The sequence below is a fragment of the Protopterus annectens genome, chromosome 4.part0, assembly GCF_019279795.1.
Source record: "Protopterus annectens isolate FY-2018-M chromosome 4.part0, PAN1.0, whole genome shotgun sequence".
In the NCBI taxonomy this organism is placed as follows: Eukaryota; Metazoa; Chordata; order Ceratodontiformes; family Protopteridae; genus Protopterus; species Protopterus annectens.
In genome coordinates, this window is record NC_056733.1 from 863,166,537 (window position 1) to 863,182,889 (window position 16,353).

The 16,353-nt window shown below is 47.4% G+C and overlaps 1 protein-coding gene and 1 non-coding gene across 2 annotated transcripts in view; one reads left to right on the top strand and one right to left on the bottom strand.

Moving 5' to 3' along the window:
• LIMK2 (LIM domain kinase 2) overlaps window positions 1-16,353 on the bottom strand; it is a 1,082,830-nt gene that overhangs the window by 142,733 nt on the left and 923,744 nt on the right. Inside the window, exons 12-13 of the mRNA XM_044068821.1 lie at window positions 10,523-10,588; window positions 10,125-10,293 (exon numbers count right to left, since the gene is read on the bottom strand). Of these exons, the coding sequence (XP_043924756.1) occupies window positions 10,125-10,293; window positions 10,523-10,588 (235 nt within the window). The remainder of the gene's footprint in view (window positions 1-10,124; window positions 10,294-10,522; window positions 10,589-16,353) is intronic.
• LOC122800634 lies at window positions 15,139-15,292 on the top strand. The gene has a single exon (XR_006364628.1). It is a non-coding gene; the product is annotated as a 5.8S ribosomal RNA (ribosomal RNA).

The following is a 16,353-nucleotide window of genomic DNA, read 5'->3' on the forward strand; positions in this document are numbered from 1 at the left end:
CCGGCATAGGGGTATGAGTGTGTGCCTCCCTGTTTGTTGATGTACCGCATAACTGTGGTGTTGTCTGTCCTTATCAACAGCTGGCCTTCGTGGAGAAGAGGTCTGAATGCCTGGATTGCCAATTTTACTGCCATCATTTCTTTTAGATTTATGTGCAGATGTAGTTGGTCTTGAGTCCATAGGCCTTGAATGCACTTGTCCATCATGTGTGCCCCCAACCGAGGTCTGAGGCATCTGTCGTGATAGTTTGTCTTGGTTGACTTTTGCAGAAGGGCAGACCTGTGTTTGATTGACAGGCCTGAGCCCACCATAAGAACTCTTGCTTCAGGCATGGGATCATTGGAATTTTGGTTTCCAGGCTGTGCTTGTGCTGAGACCACAAATTCTTTAGGTACCACTGTAGCTTTCTCATATGAAGCCTGGCATGAGGGACCAGAATTATGCAGGATGCCATGAAGCCTAGAGCTTGTAGCACTTTTCTTGCAGTTAGATGGCTCTGCTTTGTTAATGCCAAGAAATAGAGAGGAAGTTGCTCTTTCTTTTCTGCAGTTAGAAATGCCATTTGTTTTGATGTGTCCAGTTCTGCACCCAGAAAGGTTATTATTTGGGATGGAATCAGCCTTGACTTTTTTGTATTGACTGTGTATCCCAGGGCTTGTAGCAGGTAGATGACTCTTTCTAAGTCTTCCGTTAATTTGTTTTTGTTGTCCGCTTGTATCAGGCAGTCGTCCAGGTAGGGATAGATTTGAATTCCCTGAAGTCTGCAATGAGCGATTACTCATGCCAGGCATTTCGTGAACACTCTGGGCGCAGTAGATAAGCCAAAGGGCAATGCTGAGAATTGATAATGCTCTGATCCTGCAAGAAATCTGAGGTATCTTCTGCAAATTGGTCTTATGGGGACGTGCAGGTATGCCTCCTTGAGATCTAGAGTTACCAGCCAAGACTCCTTGCCCAGCATGGGAAGAAGCTGCTGTAGGGTCAGCATTTTGAATTTTGGAACAATGAGGAATGTGTTTAAAGCGGACAGATCTAGAATAGGCCTCCATTTGTTTTCTTTTCTTGGTACCAGGAAGAGCCTGGAGTAAAATCCCTTCCTTGCTCCATAAATGGTACCTTTTCCACAGCACGCATTCTTAATAATTGAGATATTTGTTTTAGAGCTTCTGCCCTTTGAGAAGGTGGTAGGTTTGGCATTCCTCTCTTTCCTGGTAGTGTATGGAAATGGAACCTGTAACCTTTGTCTATAGTCTGCAAAATCCATTTTTCTCTTGTAATGCAGTGCCAGTTTCTTGAAAATAATGTTAGCTTTCCGCCTAAGGGTGCTTCTAGTTGTTCCCTGGTGGCGGTGCCACCGCCGAGTCACTGTGATTGAGTTGTTGTAGTGGTGGTGGCTGTATCCGTGCCTCGTTGGTTGTTACCCTGCCACTGGTGACCCCTGTAGGCACCCCTGGATTGGTTTCTGCCTCTAGAGCCTATTCCTGCCTCTTTGTGCCTTAGAGGAGTCCGGAAAGGACCAATTCTTGGAGGGCCAATTCCTGCTAAACCTTGGAGGTTGAACTTGTAAGAAATCTTTTACTGTTTGCACAGATTTTGCTTTCTCTTCCATCTTTTCAGTACCTGCTGTGCGGGGCACCAAATAAATTGACCTTGTCCATAGGTGCATCCAAAAGCTTAGATTTGACATGGTCTGGTAATGCCTGCTCTTTCAACCATGCATGCCTCCTGATAACTGTGCCAGTCATGGCTGATCTAAAGGAAGCCTCCAGTGCATCATAGCCACATTTTAAAGAATGGTTACTAACCTGCTGTATGTTATGTAACATTTCTTGAATATGCTTTTATCTAAAGATTCTTCAGAGGACAGCTTTTAGTCAACTGGTCAAGCATAAACTCTTGATATTGAATCATATGAAATTGGCAGTTCAAAGCTCTAGCTGACAAAGTAGCAGAGGTGTAAACTTTTTACCCCATCTCTCTAAGGACCTGGATTCCCTTTCAGAGGGAGGGTTTTTAGAAGAAGTAGCTGCTACAGCTTTAGGGCCCTGGGAGATAGTCTCTGGATCTGCAAAGGGGCCTTATATAAGTGGTGATGAGTGTCCGGAACCCTGTAGTACCTATCTGGCTTAGCAGGAGCCGGAGGTAAAGTATCAGGAGTAGTGCAAGCATCATTAAATGCATCATCAACAACAGATAGAACTGGAGAAATAGCTAAAGGCCTATGCTGTGGTAAGTGTAGAAAGGTCCTAAGCCTTTTTCTAGAGTCTGAGAAATCTTGGCCCTGCCACTGAAATTGTTCCCTCATAGCATGCAAGGTTTCCCCAAAGGAAATTCCTCAGGAGGAGAGGCTGAAGGGATGGACTCCTCAGCATCAGAGTCTTCGTAAGGAGAATAAGAAGCCTCAGGAGGGTCTGTATGTTCTGAATCATCAGAAGAATCATCTGTGGCTACTGGCTCAAGGGGCTCTGCTCTAGGCCTCTTTTCTGGAGGAGGGAGAGAGGCCCTGTCTGGATGAGGCTGGGATCCACGAATTAAAGTGATGAGATCCTGTGCCAAAGAAAGCATGTGGGAGCTGGTGCTGGGCCTGTGAGAGGGGGGCTTGGCAGGCACAGGTTTGGAAGTTTTGGCTGCTTTAGCCCTGGCAAAGGCCTTAATAGACATAGCTGGAGGAGGCCTAGCAGCTCCACGTGCAGGGGTAGAGATATCTAGTGGAATGGTGTCTGATAAATCCTGTGAAATCGCAACAGAAGGCTGGATTTCAGAAGCCGTTTACCAGGATAGAAGAGGCCTCGGTAGAAGGCAAGTTATCGGCTGAAGAAAGAACCGCTTGCTCGGTTTCGGCCGAAACCGAGACACTCGTGGATTGCTTAACCGCGGTTTCAGCCGAATCCGCGGACCGCGAGTGTCGGTCCTTTTCTTTGCGCTTTTTGGTTACTTGCGTAGTCGGAGGATCCGACGGCATAATGTAGGCAAAATCGGAGCCGAAAATCTGTTCAGCAAAGTCCGAGCGACGTCTAAGCGTCCATCAGTTAAAAGAAGCACAGGCTAGACAAGCTGCTACGTCGTGGTCTGGGCCTAAACAATGTATGCAATAGGAGTGGATATCTTTATGAGGTATTTGTTTCCCACAAGATAAACAGTTATTAACTTTCTCTGACATCGGCTGAGGCAAGAAAGAGTCCCCAACGGGGTACTTAGCTTTATAGAAGTCTTCGAAGTAGTATTCGGTAGTAGTAATCTCTGGATCTGACCGACCGGCACTTGCGAACAGCTTCTGCTTCGGGCACCACGCGGCAAGAAAGACTGAGGAAAATGGCGTCAGCTGATGCCTTTATACCCGAAGAACTGCCGCAATGACGTCGGGTGAAGTGCGACACCAGCCGAGGCCAGACCCAGACTTTGGAATCCGGCCGACCGAAGGGCTGCTTGACGACAGGACAACCCATTTGTAAGGACTGCAGATGCATCCTTGAAGGACATCTAATGCTGTCAAGATTTAGAAAATCATTCTAGTCCTGCAAAACAACACTCTTAAGAGCATCCACACATGCAAAACAAGACACCAACAGCCACTGGTACATAACTAGAACTCTGGTCAGTATGATGACCACGGCCACGTAGGTCAAGAGGTCCTGAGAATTTTATAATGTGTGAGGTAAAAGACCAGAAATTTACACAAGTGTGTTTCAATTTATTACACAAGTACACATATTATGACTGGCAACCGATACTGTGACATACTGACAGATTACTTGTCTGGCTCTCATAAGTTCTTTGTGCTGACAGAGTTAAATCTAAGGCTCAAAGAATCACAGAGGGTCATACAAGGGAACTGGTTATGACCAGAAGGAATCTATCCAGTGCTCATGTTGCACAACAGTTACTGCGGTCCATCTCATTGGATCATAGCTGAATACCAAGCTAACTGCCCTGAAGGGTCATTTTAAGCCTAGTGAATACACCAAGGTCAGAATCAAATCCTTTACCTTGTGTCTATGAGGTGAGGATCTTAACCATTATGCCAAACCCACCCCCATCTACAGTTTCTTTTTGTTACACTGACCTCAAGATGCAGGTCTAAACATTGTTAAAAACAAATGACTGTGCATAATGTCCTTCAACTATACACTCTTAAGCTAGATCACTTCTGCATAAGCACAGTTCACAATGGTGAGCTGGGGATGCAGGCTGGGAAATGGACTCATGCCCAATGTGTGAAACGTCTAGTGGGCAGCATATGATTACCCATCCCAATCAAAATTCACACTGGTTGAGGACTAAAGGCACAGGAGTTACCATGACGCCTGACTGATTTCATGCAAAGTTACAGTGCAGAAACCTATCAGCCCCTACGTATGAATTTGGAATATAAAAATGCTACACAGAGCCATTTCAAAACTGCAGAAGAGCTTTTCTGGCTGTCCGGGTGTTGGTTACTGTTCCACAACCACAAAAACAATTAAGCCACTCCAACACCAACATCTGCCCTAGTTCCTGGAGTGTAGGCTTCAGCTCCTACTATGTCCAACAATCACATAAGCAACTGGAATCCAGAGATCCCAGCTGCCAACACTTGCAGTAAGTCCTGGACTGCAGGTTCTGCTCTGTAATGCAGAAGGATGAAACCCTGAATGCATCCTCGATGGCCTAAAATTAATTAGTGACTTGGATGTCTGAGGAGCTGGATGAGGTGAGGGGAGGGGGGAGCAGCCTCCTTTGGCTCATCCATCCCAAGGAGGTCAGGGAAAAGACAATGGCTCAAGCATACTTCCACAGCTGACCCTGGTGGAGTCTAGGGAAGCCCTGGTGTGTTGTCTACAAAGGAGGCAGAGCTATGGTCAGTTTGTACATGGAGGTGTAGAAAATATACTGTGAACCCACTGCATGCAAAACCCTTGGATATTTTGTGTACGTGCAAGCTGGAGGGGTACGATAAAGTCATAAAGGTAAAACACCCCTTGGCAGCAGCATGATACCGACCCACAATGCTTTGTTGTCCACACTGGCCCCAAACATGGATGGACTTAGTCTATCAGAGGAAAGTAGGTTTGGCAGATCCAGTAATCAAAGAGGGACACTGTCAACAGCTGATAAACAGCTGCAAAAAAGCCAAAAAATACCCTGGACTGCAGATCACAGAGTACGTGACAGCACCTCCACTAAATCCTGGACTGCAGGCATGCCAGAGACTGGTATAAGAAAAAGTAAACAAAGGCTAGACATGCATAAGGGCAGCCGGGTGGTAATGCAGTGCAAGGGATACCTTTCACATTTTACCTTCTCTGATGCCATTGCTCAAAGATCTCCAGAAGCTCAAGAAACATGGTTACTCTCTATGACCAAAAACTATTTAAACATACTGCCGCAGTACATTCCATACAATTCGATTTACCTGCATGCTGGTGTCTTGACGAGAGGGTGTGAAAAGAGAGGTGGCTCTGTGCTGTAATGAGCAGAGATAGCAGAGGCATGAATTTTAATAGAAGAGAAGGACAGACCCCTGAGTAATTGGTCTGCTAGGTAATCCAGGATGAGAGGTAGGGAGGGCTGTGCTATTTTGGCTCCCTTAGCCTGGATCCAGGTGCAAAATCTTTTCCACTTGTCAGCATAGGATTTTCTAGTTCTGGGGCATCTGGCCTCATGTATAACATCCAGGACTTATTTGCTTAGGCTGGAAGCTGGAGGAGAGGTCAGGGAATAAGCAAGGTTGCCAGGTTCAGGGTCTGCAATTGTGGATGCATGAATTTTCCATTATTCTGGATCAGGAGTGTTGGGATCTGAGATAGGTGCCATGGTGGCAGGAGTGACAGGCTGCGCAGCAGTGGGTACCAGTGCTGGCATGGCCAGTCTAGGGCAATTGCCCTTGGTTTTTCCTCCCTTATTTTGAGCAGTACCCTTGAAATGAGTGGTAGAGGGGGAAATGCATAGATGGACAGGTTTACCCACTGGAAGGATATAGCATCCACTTTCCAGGCCTTGTTGTGAGGTTCCCTGGTGCTAAATTTGCTGAGCTGATGATTGGAGTGGGAGGCAAAGAGGTCCACCTTCAAGGTGCCCCATTTCTGGGTTACATGTTGAAGGTTTTGTGGTCTAGCTGCCACTCGTGTGGGTCTAGCAGGTTTCTGCTTAAGTTGTCTGCCAGAGAGTTTAGGGAGCCTGTCAGGAATTGTGCTAGCAGGTGTATTTGCATGGCTGAGGCTGTGTGCCAAAGGGTCATGGTGAGCCTGCAGAGAGGGTAAGAGTGAGTCCCTCCCAGCTTGTTGATATACCACATCACTGTGGTGTTGTCTGTTTTGATCACTAAAGGCCCCGGGAAGAGTAGGGGTCTGAAAGCTGTCAGGGCGAGCTGAACAGCTAGCATCTCTTTTTGGCTGATGTGCAAATATATCTGATATGGGCTCCAATGGCCCTGAATGCACCTGCCGTTCAGGTGTGCAGCCCAGGCATGGTCTGATGCATCTGTAGTGTGGGTCTGGGTGGTGTGGGTTTGTGAGAAGGGAAGTCCCTTGTTGTGGTTGCATGCTGCTGCCCACCAAAGAAAGTCTTTCCTTAGACAAGGTATCCTTGGTATGATAGTTTCCAGGTCTTGAGAGTGTTGACACCAAAGGCTGTTTAGGTACCATTGTAGTTTCCTTATATTCAGTCTAGCATATGGAATGAGCAGAATGCAGGAGGCCATGAACCCTAGAGCTTGCAGGATTTTCCTTGCAGATAACTGGGTTCTGGTGGCTAACTGAGAGAAGCAGCCTGTCAGGTAGGCTTGTTTTTCTGGAGTAAGAAATGCCATCTGGGATGCTGTGTCCAGGCTTACTCCCAGGAATAAAATGTTTTGTGTGGGTACTAGTTTTGATTTCTTTTCGTTGATAGTGTACCCCAGGGAGGTCAGTAGGTCATTTACAAAGGTCAGGTGCTGTAACAGCCTTTCTTGTCAGCCTGAATCAGGCAGTTGTCTAAGTAGGGGTAAATCTGAATACTTCTTTGTCTGCAAAAAGTAATGGCTGAAGCCAGGCATTTTGTGAAAACTCTGGGAGCATTGGATAAGCCAAAGGGTAGCGCAGAGTACTGAAAGTGCATGGATCCTGCCCGAAAACGTAGATATTTCCTGCAAGATTCCCTGATTGGGGTATGTAGGTAGGCCTCTTTGGAAAGCATAGGAAGAAGCTGCTGGAGGGTGAGCATTTTGAATTTTGGTATCACCAGAAAGGTGTTTGGAATGGATAGATAAAGTACAGGTTGCCAGGTGCCCTCTTTTCTGGGTACCAGAAAGAGTCTGAGTAGAAACATTGGCCTATCTGGTCTGCAGGTACATGCTGTATTGCCCTCATGGAGAACAGGGAATGGACTTGCTTTTTGGCCTCTGCCCACTGGTTTGGAGGAAGATCTGGGAACCCTTTTGGGGTTGGCTGAGTGTGGAAATAAAATTTGTATCCCTGGGACACTATGATGAGGACCCATCAGTCATTGGTAATAGAGGCCCAGTTGTTTGCATAGAAAGACAGTTTTCCTCCTAGGGGCATAAGCAGCTGGGCAGAGGTAAGGGGTGGAGGTTTAAAAGTCATTGTGAGTTTTTACCATAAGGGGGTGACGTAGCACTCCCTGTCTTTGAAGAGGAGGAACTCCATTGCTTAGATCTCTGCATTCCCTGGGGCTGCTGTCTGGGGGGGTCTGCTTCCCCTGGGTCTTGGCTGAGCTGGCCTTGAGGGGGCCAGAAAGGACCAGTGCTTTGACAGGCAATGCCTACTGAACCTGGAAGGCTGGACCTCTACGAAGTCTTTAACTATCTGCATAGATTTAGCTTTTTCTTCCATCTTTTTTAAGACCTCTTCTGCCTTGGTGCCAAACAAATTGTCTTTATTCAACGGTGCGTCCAATAATTTTGATTTGACGTGGTTTGGCAAGGTCTGTTCCTTAAGCCAAGCATGCCTTCTAAGGACAGAACCAGTGACTGCTGCCCTGCAAGATGCTTCTAGGGCATCAAAGCCACATTGCAAGGTGTGCTTAGTAACTTGGCTTGCAGAATGCATAAGCTCTTGTAATTCTTTATTTTCTGCACAAACAGGAAAGGAATATATTTTTTGTTTGAGGAGTTCCATGGTATGCTGCTGATATTTCAGTATGTGGAACTGACAATTTAGTGCTCTGATAGCAAGAGTTGCAGAGGTGTATATTTTTTTACCCCATCTGTCTAAAGCTCGGGAATCCCTGTCTGAGGGGGTGGGATTTTTAGCTGAGGTTGCTTTAATTCCTTTAGGTCCTTGGGAGATGACCTCTGGGTCAGCAATAGGATTTTTGAAAAGGAATTTGGGAGAGTTAGGGACTCTGCAGTACCTGTCAGGTTTTCTGGGAGCAGGAGGAAGGGTGTCAGTAGTCAAACTGGACTCTATAAAAACATCACCCACAACATCCAGGACAGGAGGAATGGCCAAAGGTCTGTGCTGTGGTAAATCTAAGAATTCCCCAAGTCTCTTTTTTGACTGAGGATAGTCCTGACATTCCTATTAGAAATGCTCCCTTAAAGTATGTAGGGTTTCACCAAATGAAAAATCCTTGGGAGGAGAGGCAGAAGGAATGTATTCCTCTGCATTAGAATCCTCATAAGCAGAGAGGGGTTGCATGTCTTCATATTCAGAAACCTCAGAGTCATCAGACTCCTGTTCAGATAAAACTACTGGGGACAAGTCTCTTTTTCTTTTGGAAGGAGTAGCCTGGCTTCCCCTAATAAGCATAATAAGGTCTTCCACCACTTTAAGCATTTGAGACTGAGGCATGGAAGCAGGTGTCTGAGCTTGGATCATTGGTTTTTTAGGCGTAGTTCGTACCCTGGGCCTTAGAAACTCTGTAGTTTTAGGAAGAAATGAAGATGTGAAAGAAGTTGTCAGTTTGTGTCGAGTATTGGTAATGCAAAGAACTTTCTCGGAAGCTGGTGCCTGCTCAGCGGCTCCAGACCCATCCAAGGTAGAGACATCCACAGGATCCTCAGTCAAAGAAGAGTCTTGTGGCATACCGGACTCCGAACGGGGTCTCGGTAGTGGCCTGCAAATCCAAAGAAGTGGGCATCAGGGGCTGTGAAAGCGCCTCACTGAGGAACGGAGAACTGACGACTTGCTTAATGGAAGCGTCGTCGGCAGTTTTGGACCTGTGCGGTCTGTCTCTGTCTTTATCTTTACATTTTATCGGATGATCAGTAGTCAGATGGCTTACCGAAGCCATATCGGAATATGAGGACTGAGAGTGAAAATATTTAGCTACAATAAGGGCCCACCGATGTATAGTTCTGGCATTGAACAAAGCACAAAAGCGACAGCGAGGGAAGTCGTGGTCTGGGCCTAAACAGGTCACGCAATAAGAATGGAAGTCTCGGTGTGGTATTAGCTTTCCACAGGCGAGATAATTGTTAACTTTTTCTGACACCAGTTAGAAGAAGAAAAAAGGAACCCCAATGGGGTACTTAGCTTTAGAAGGCTTCAACTTCAATTCGAAAACGAAAATTCAGGTAGCGGCAGACTGGCACTCGTGTGAGCTGCTTCTGCTTTGGGCTCCTCGGCAAGAAAGACTGATGTAATAGCGTGGGCTGCCAGTTTTTATACCACTGACGACCTGATGTCAGCCCTGGAGCAACAGCAAATGACACGGAAATACTAAGCCACTGGTATTTGGGACGACTGAGGGCTACCCCTGACAGGATGACCCAAATGTAATGACTGCAACAGTGAAACACAAAGAACATCAAGCAACCCACTAAACAGACCTGCAGACATAAGAATGTAACTGGTTCTTCTTTTAGTGCCTAGTTTATGGAAATGGCCTCTGAGGTTACCTGGTATCCAGATACTCGCACAGCTCTTGAAATCTTGCCAGAAGACCACATGCAGCTAAATCCCATACTTTCAAAGGTAATACAGCAATTACATTTATGATAAATATTATGAATTAAAGCCTCATTTCTCCTTCCTGGATCATTACACAGTTTTGGATACATTCATATGGAGGAAAATTGACAACGACAGACTTAGTGCACTCTAGAACATACTGTGTGACTGTAGTACACATTTTAATGGTTTTGGGATGGGAAATCCACTAAAAAATGCTGTCTTAGCACAGACTACACATTCTAGACCTCTTACCATTTAGCATTTCTGGTGCCATCCAGTATGGACTCCCTACAACTGTATAACGTTTCTTTCGATCACTTCTCCGTAAGGTGCGTTTTTTATTTGAATGTTTCTCCTGAGGAGAAAGCTTCTCCACAACTTGACGAGACAGGCCAAAATCAGCCACAACCACAGTTTCATCCTAAGGAAATACACAGAGCAGACAGACAGCAAAAAGTAGTCAGCAAAACCACCCACAAAATGGCTTTATTATGTCCATCACTAGCAGAGAAACACACACACACACACACACACACACACACACACACACACACACACAATCACTCTGACTACATAAAAAGTACAAGCATCTAAGCAAAGAAATAACATAAAATTAAAATTTACAAATAAGAACATAATAGAGAACTCACCAATTTGACAAGGCAATTATGTGAATTGAGATCTCGATGAATAATACACATGGAGTGCAAATAAGCCTAAAGAGAAAAAAAAGTGAACACATTGTTTTTTGTAAGCAAAACTATAGCCATAACATTTTGCAAACAATATCCTATCTCCCGCCTTGAAAAGAAGGCAAAATGATAGGGGGTTCAAAGCAGAATTATCACTGCAGATATAAATAATGCATTTACTTCATTGACTAGCAAAAAAAGCCTACAGTCACACGTTTGTGCAGCTCTGTAGAAGGTGTACAAATATTAAATACTATCATTAAAGGTCACTAGCTTATGCTGATAATCTGGCCATTAGCAGCTGTAAAAAGATGGGGAAATGGTATGCTTAAAAGGTGCGTGTTATTATGTGAAAAGGCTGATACTACATTCCTTAAAGAAGGGAGCCTTGGTTACCTGTTCTGCAAGATGTACAAACCAGAAGCTGCTCCCAGGTACAGCAGGTGAGTGCAGAATGACAGCAGGACAAGGGAAACTGCTATGGACCTAAGAGTACCTACAGCCACAGTAATGACTGGACAGTGGGGAGGATAAGGGAAAAAACAGAAGTAGGTGTGAGGCACTACTTCCTGGCCATGTCCATCTCTTTGACCTGGTGGCAACCTGAATGTAGTCTACTCTGGGAGTATTTGAGGAAGAAATGTACAGCTGAGTACAGCATTTTCCATGCAGGCAGAACTTTGGGGAGACATCAGTATCAATTTTTTATGATTTTCCCACCTTTTGTTTCTTTTTCTCTGGTTGGATTCATTCAGCTGTCCCACTGTTCACAGAGATCAATATTAATCTTGTGTCTTTGAAAGTACTACCTACAATGAATATAAAAAGTCTACACACCCCTGTTAAAATGTCAGGTTTTTGTGATATAAAAAAATGAGACCACAATAAATCATTTCAAAACCTTTCCCACCTTTAATGTGACCTATAACCTGTGCAATTCAATTGAAAAACAAACAAATCTGTTAAGAGAAAAAAATAAACATACAATACGCTGGTTGCATAAGTGTGCACACCTTTAAACTAATACTTTGTTGTGTGGGCACACTCAAACTACTACTTTGTTGTGTGGGCACACTCAAACTACTACTTTGTTGTGTGGGCACACTCAAACTACTACTTTGTTGAAGCACCTATTGATTTAATTACAGCACTCAGTCTTCAGTCTTCTTGGGTACACACTTGCCATCAATTAAAGAGACTGATTAACCCCATATAAAGTTCAGCTGTCCTAGTAGGATTTTCCTGACATGTACTCAAGTGCCTGCTACAGCAAAAGCCATGGTTCACAGAGAGCTTACAAAGCGTCAAAGGGATCTCATTGTTGAAAGGTATCAGTCAGGAGAAGGATATAAAAAATTTCCACAGAATTGGATATACCATGGAACACAGTGAAGACAGTCATCAAAAAGTAGGGAAAATATGGGACAACAGTGACATTGCAATGAACTGGATGTCCCTCCAAAATTGACGAAAAGACAAGACAGAAACTGGTCAGGGAGGCTGCCAAGAGACCTACAGCAACAGTGAAGGAGGTGCAGGAATTTCCGGCAAGTACTGGTTGTGTACTACATGTGACAACAATCTCCCGTATTCTCCATATGTCTGGAATATGGGGTAGGGTAGCGGGACGGAAGCCTTTTCTTACACAGAAAAACATCCATTCCCAGCTAAAATTTGCAAAACAATACATCAAGTCTCGCAAAAGCAAGTGGGAAAATGTGTTATGGCCTGATGAGACCAAGGTTGAGCTTTTTGGCCACAATTCCAAAAGGTATGTTTGGCGCAAAAACAACACTTTGCATAACCAAAAGAACACCATCCCCACAGTGAAGCATGGTGGTGGCAGTATCATGCTTTAGAGTTGCTTTTCTTTAGCTGGAACTGGGGCTTTAGTCAAGGTGGAGGGAATTATGAACACTTCCAAATACCAGTCACTTCTGGCCCAAAACCTTCAGGCGTCTGCTACAAAGCTGAAGATGAAGAGGAATTTCACCTTTCAACATGACAATGACTCCAAGCAAACATCCAAATCAACAAAAGAATGGCTTCACCAGAAGAAAATTAAAGTTTTGGAATGGCCCAGACCCAAGTCCAACAGAAAATCTGTGGAGTGAGCTGAAGAGAGCTGTGCACGAGATGCCCTCACAATCTGACAGATTTGGTGCGCTTTTGCAAGGAAGAGAGGGCAAATATTGCCAAGTCAAGATGTACCATGCTGATAGACTCCTACCCAAAAAGACTGAATGCTGTAATTAAATCAAAAGGTGCTTCAACAAAGTATTAGTTTAGGGGTGCAAACATACAACAAGGTATTAGTTTAAGGGTGCGCACATACAACAAAGTATTAGTTTAAGGGTGTGCGCACTTATGCAACCAGCGTAGTGTACATTTTTTATTTTTTATATTTCTTCCCCCAACAGATTTGTTTGCTTTTCAATTGAATTGTACAGGTTATAGTTCTCATTAAAGGTGGGAAAAGCTTTGAAATTATTTACTGTGATCTCATTTTTTTATATCACAAAAACCTGGCATTTTAACAAGGCTGTTTAAACTTTTTATATCCACTGTATATCCAAGCATGTTTTGTATTCTCTTCTCATTTTCAAGTCAGTAAAATTCTTAGGGGGAAATGTTCTTGTGGTATCCAAATCTAAAATGACAAATACTAACTATAAACTACTCAAATATGAGAAACTTGTGAAATCAGTTTTAGCCAATTTGTGCAGATTTTCTCTCACATTCCAAAGACCTGTGGTAGTCAGACTGGCAATTTCTAAATTGTCCAAAGGTGTGTATGCATGCATGTGTGTTTTCGTGTGTGTGTGTGTGTGTGTGTGTGTGTGTGTGTGTGTGTGTGTGTGTGTGTGTGTGTGTGTGAGAGAGAGATAAGGAACAATGGCCAAACAATCTACTTCCATTCCTCCCCCACACAGTAAACACTGTGGATGGAGGTAGTGGCTGTTCACAGAATCGTGACAGGAGTCAGCCGCGACTCGTCATCATGGATGGATGGCACATGTACCTTTCCACAATAGGTTCATAGGTGCACACTATGCTAATTACCACTAGGGCCTTTATAAGCCTAGCCATTCAACCCAAGTATGACCCACAAGTTCTATGTTTTAGACATTTATACTGGGTGTGATTTTTGGTTATTACATTACTTAATGGATGCGGCATTATTCCCATGACCCGCCGGGGACCTTCCGGGAAACCAAAGTCTTTGGGTTCCGGGGGAAGTATGGTTGCAAAGCTGAAACTTAAAGGAACTGACTGAAGGGCACCACCAGGAATGGAGCTTGCAGCTTATTTGACTCGACACGGGAAACCTCACCTGGCCCGGACACAGAAAGGATTGACAGATTGATGGCTCTTTCTCGATTCTGTGGGTGGTGGTGCATGGCCGTTCTTAGTTGGTGGAGCAATTTGTCTGGTTAATTCTGATAACGAATGAGAGTCCGCCATGCTAACTAGTTATGCGGCCTCGTGCAGTCGTCTTCAATTTCTTAGCAGGACAAGTGGCTTTCAGCCATACGAGATTGAGTAATAACAGGTCTGTGATGCCCTTAGATGTCAGGGGCTGCACACGCGCTACACTGAATGGATCAGCATGTGCCTACCCTTGGCCGACAGGTCCGGGTAATCCGCTGAACCCCATTCGTGATAGGGACCAGAGATTGCAATTACCCCATGAACGAGGAATTCCCAGTAAGTGCGGGTCATAAGCTTGCGTTGATTAAGTCCCTGCCCTTTGTACACACCGCCCATCGCTACTACTGATTGGATGGTTTAGTGAGGTCCTCGGATCAGCCCTGCTGGAGTCAGTCACAGCGGTGCGCTGAGAAGACGATCAAACTTGACTATCTAGAGGAAGTAAAAGTTGTAACAAGGCTTCCGTAGGTGAACCTGTGGAAGGATCATTAACGCAGAGTGTCCCGGGATGGCGCCATCCCCGGGTACCAGGGCCTCTCACGCTCCGCCCCGACCCTTCACGCCTCTCTCTCCGCACCTCTCTCGGACTCCCGTCTCGCCGCGCTCCCCGAGCCCACGGCTCCCGGGGGGGAGGGAGTGCCAGAGCAAGGGGTTGCGTCCATCTCCCCCTCGCCTCCCGGCGGTGGGAGGGAGGGGGGTCCGTCCACGTGGTGGGAGGCGCGGGCGCCCCTCCTCCACCATGAGGGGATGGTGGCGAGGGGTGTGCCCGGCCCGGCGGTCCGCCACGTGCCCCGGAGGTGGCTGGCTCCCAGCGCGGCAGGGGGGAGGGAGAGGGCGCCGTCCCGGCAGGGGGGTGGCAGCCTCCCCTCCGGCCGCGCGGGGCTGCCCCTGGGGGTGGCACAACGGAGTTCTCTCCCCTCGATGTTGGTCTCGGGTACCTGTGGAGGACATCGGTTCAAAGACCCGGAAGGTCGGCGGTGCAGCCACGCACCGGCCGCCGCAGGACTCCCTGCTGTTCCATGGTGCGGGACCAGTAACCCCGATCCGGGCGCCCGTGACGATGCCCATGAAACCTCGCGTGCTTGTCTCGAGGTGCGATGCCGGGTGGGCAGCGGTGCCCGCCGGCGGACGAGAAGCAGTACGACTCTGAGTGGTGGATCACTCAGCTTGTGTGTCGATGAAGAACGCAGCTAGCTGCGAGAACTAATGTGAATTGCAGGACACATTGATCATCAACACTTTGAACGCACTTTGCGGCCCCGGGTTATTCCCGGGGCTACGCCTGTCTGAGGGTCACTGTGCCTTCCATCGCCGCGGAGGGCGCAGCCGGGGAGTTGAGGGAGTCCGCGGCGGGTCCCCCCTCATCCCCCCAGGGAGAGACGCGGACGGAGGAGGCAAGTCCCCCCACCGCCCCGAGCCAGGAGGGAGCAGGCGCGTGTCCGGCCCGCCCCCCCCCCCTGGAGGCTGTCGGTGGTAGCGCCACCGGGCTGCCCACCCGGTTCCCGTGTGTCGGGGCCGCGTCAGCCATCCTCCTCCTGCTGCCCGGAAGTCCGGTGGCGGGCACGCGGGGGTTCTCGGAGAGGGGGGAGAGGACGGCCTGCCCGCCCCCAAGGCCCCCGCTGTCCCGCCGCCCCCCCCTCAGATGTGGCGACCCGCCAAATTTAAGCATATTACTAAGTGGAGGAAAAGAAATTAACCAGGATTCACTCAGTAATGGCGAGTGAAGAGGGAAGAGCCCAGCGTTGAATCCCTGCCTGGGTGACGGGCGCAGGGAAATGTGGCATACGGAAGTCTGTCTCCCCGGCACCGCCCAGGGGGCCAGAGTCCTTGTGATCGAGGATCAGCCTGTGGATGGTGTGAGGCAGGTGGCGGCCCCCGGCACGTCGGGATCAGGTCTTCCCGGAGTCGGGTTGTTTGTGAATGCAGCCCAAAGTGGGTGGTAAACTCCATCTAAGGCTAAACACCGGCACGAGACCGATAGCGGACAACTACTGTAAGGAAAAGTTGAAAAGAACTTTGAAGAGAGAGTTCAAGAGGGCGTGAAACCATTCAGAGGTAAACGGGTGGGGTCCGTGCGGTCCACCCAGAGGATTCAACCCGGCGGCCGTGCCTGCCGCCCGGGCGAGGCGGATCCCCCTTCCCCCTCCGGGGGGGTGGGGGACCGTCCCCGGGCGCGCCAGCCACCGTCGGGTGCACTTCCTCTGAGGCGGTGCGCCGCGACCGGCTCTGGGTCGGCCAGGAAGGCCGCATGGAAGGTGGCTCCCCTCCCTGGAGGGGTGTGTTACAGCCCGTGGCATCAGCACTCGCCGTGCCCTGGGGTCGTGGGAGACGACTGCCGCTGCACCCACCCCCGCCTT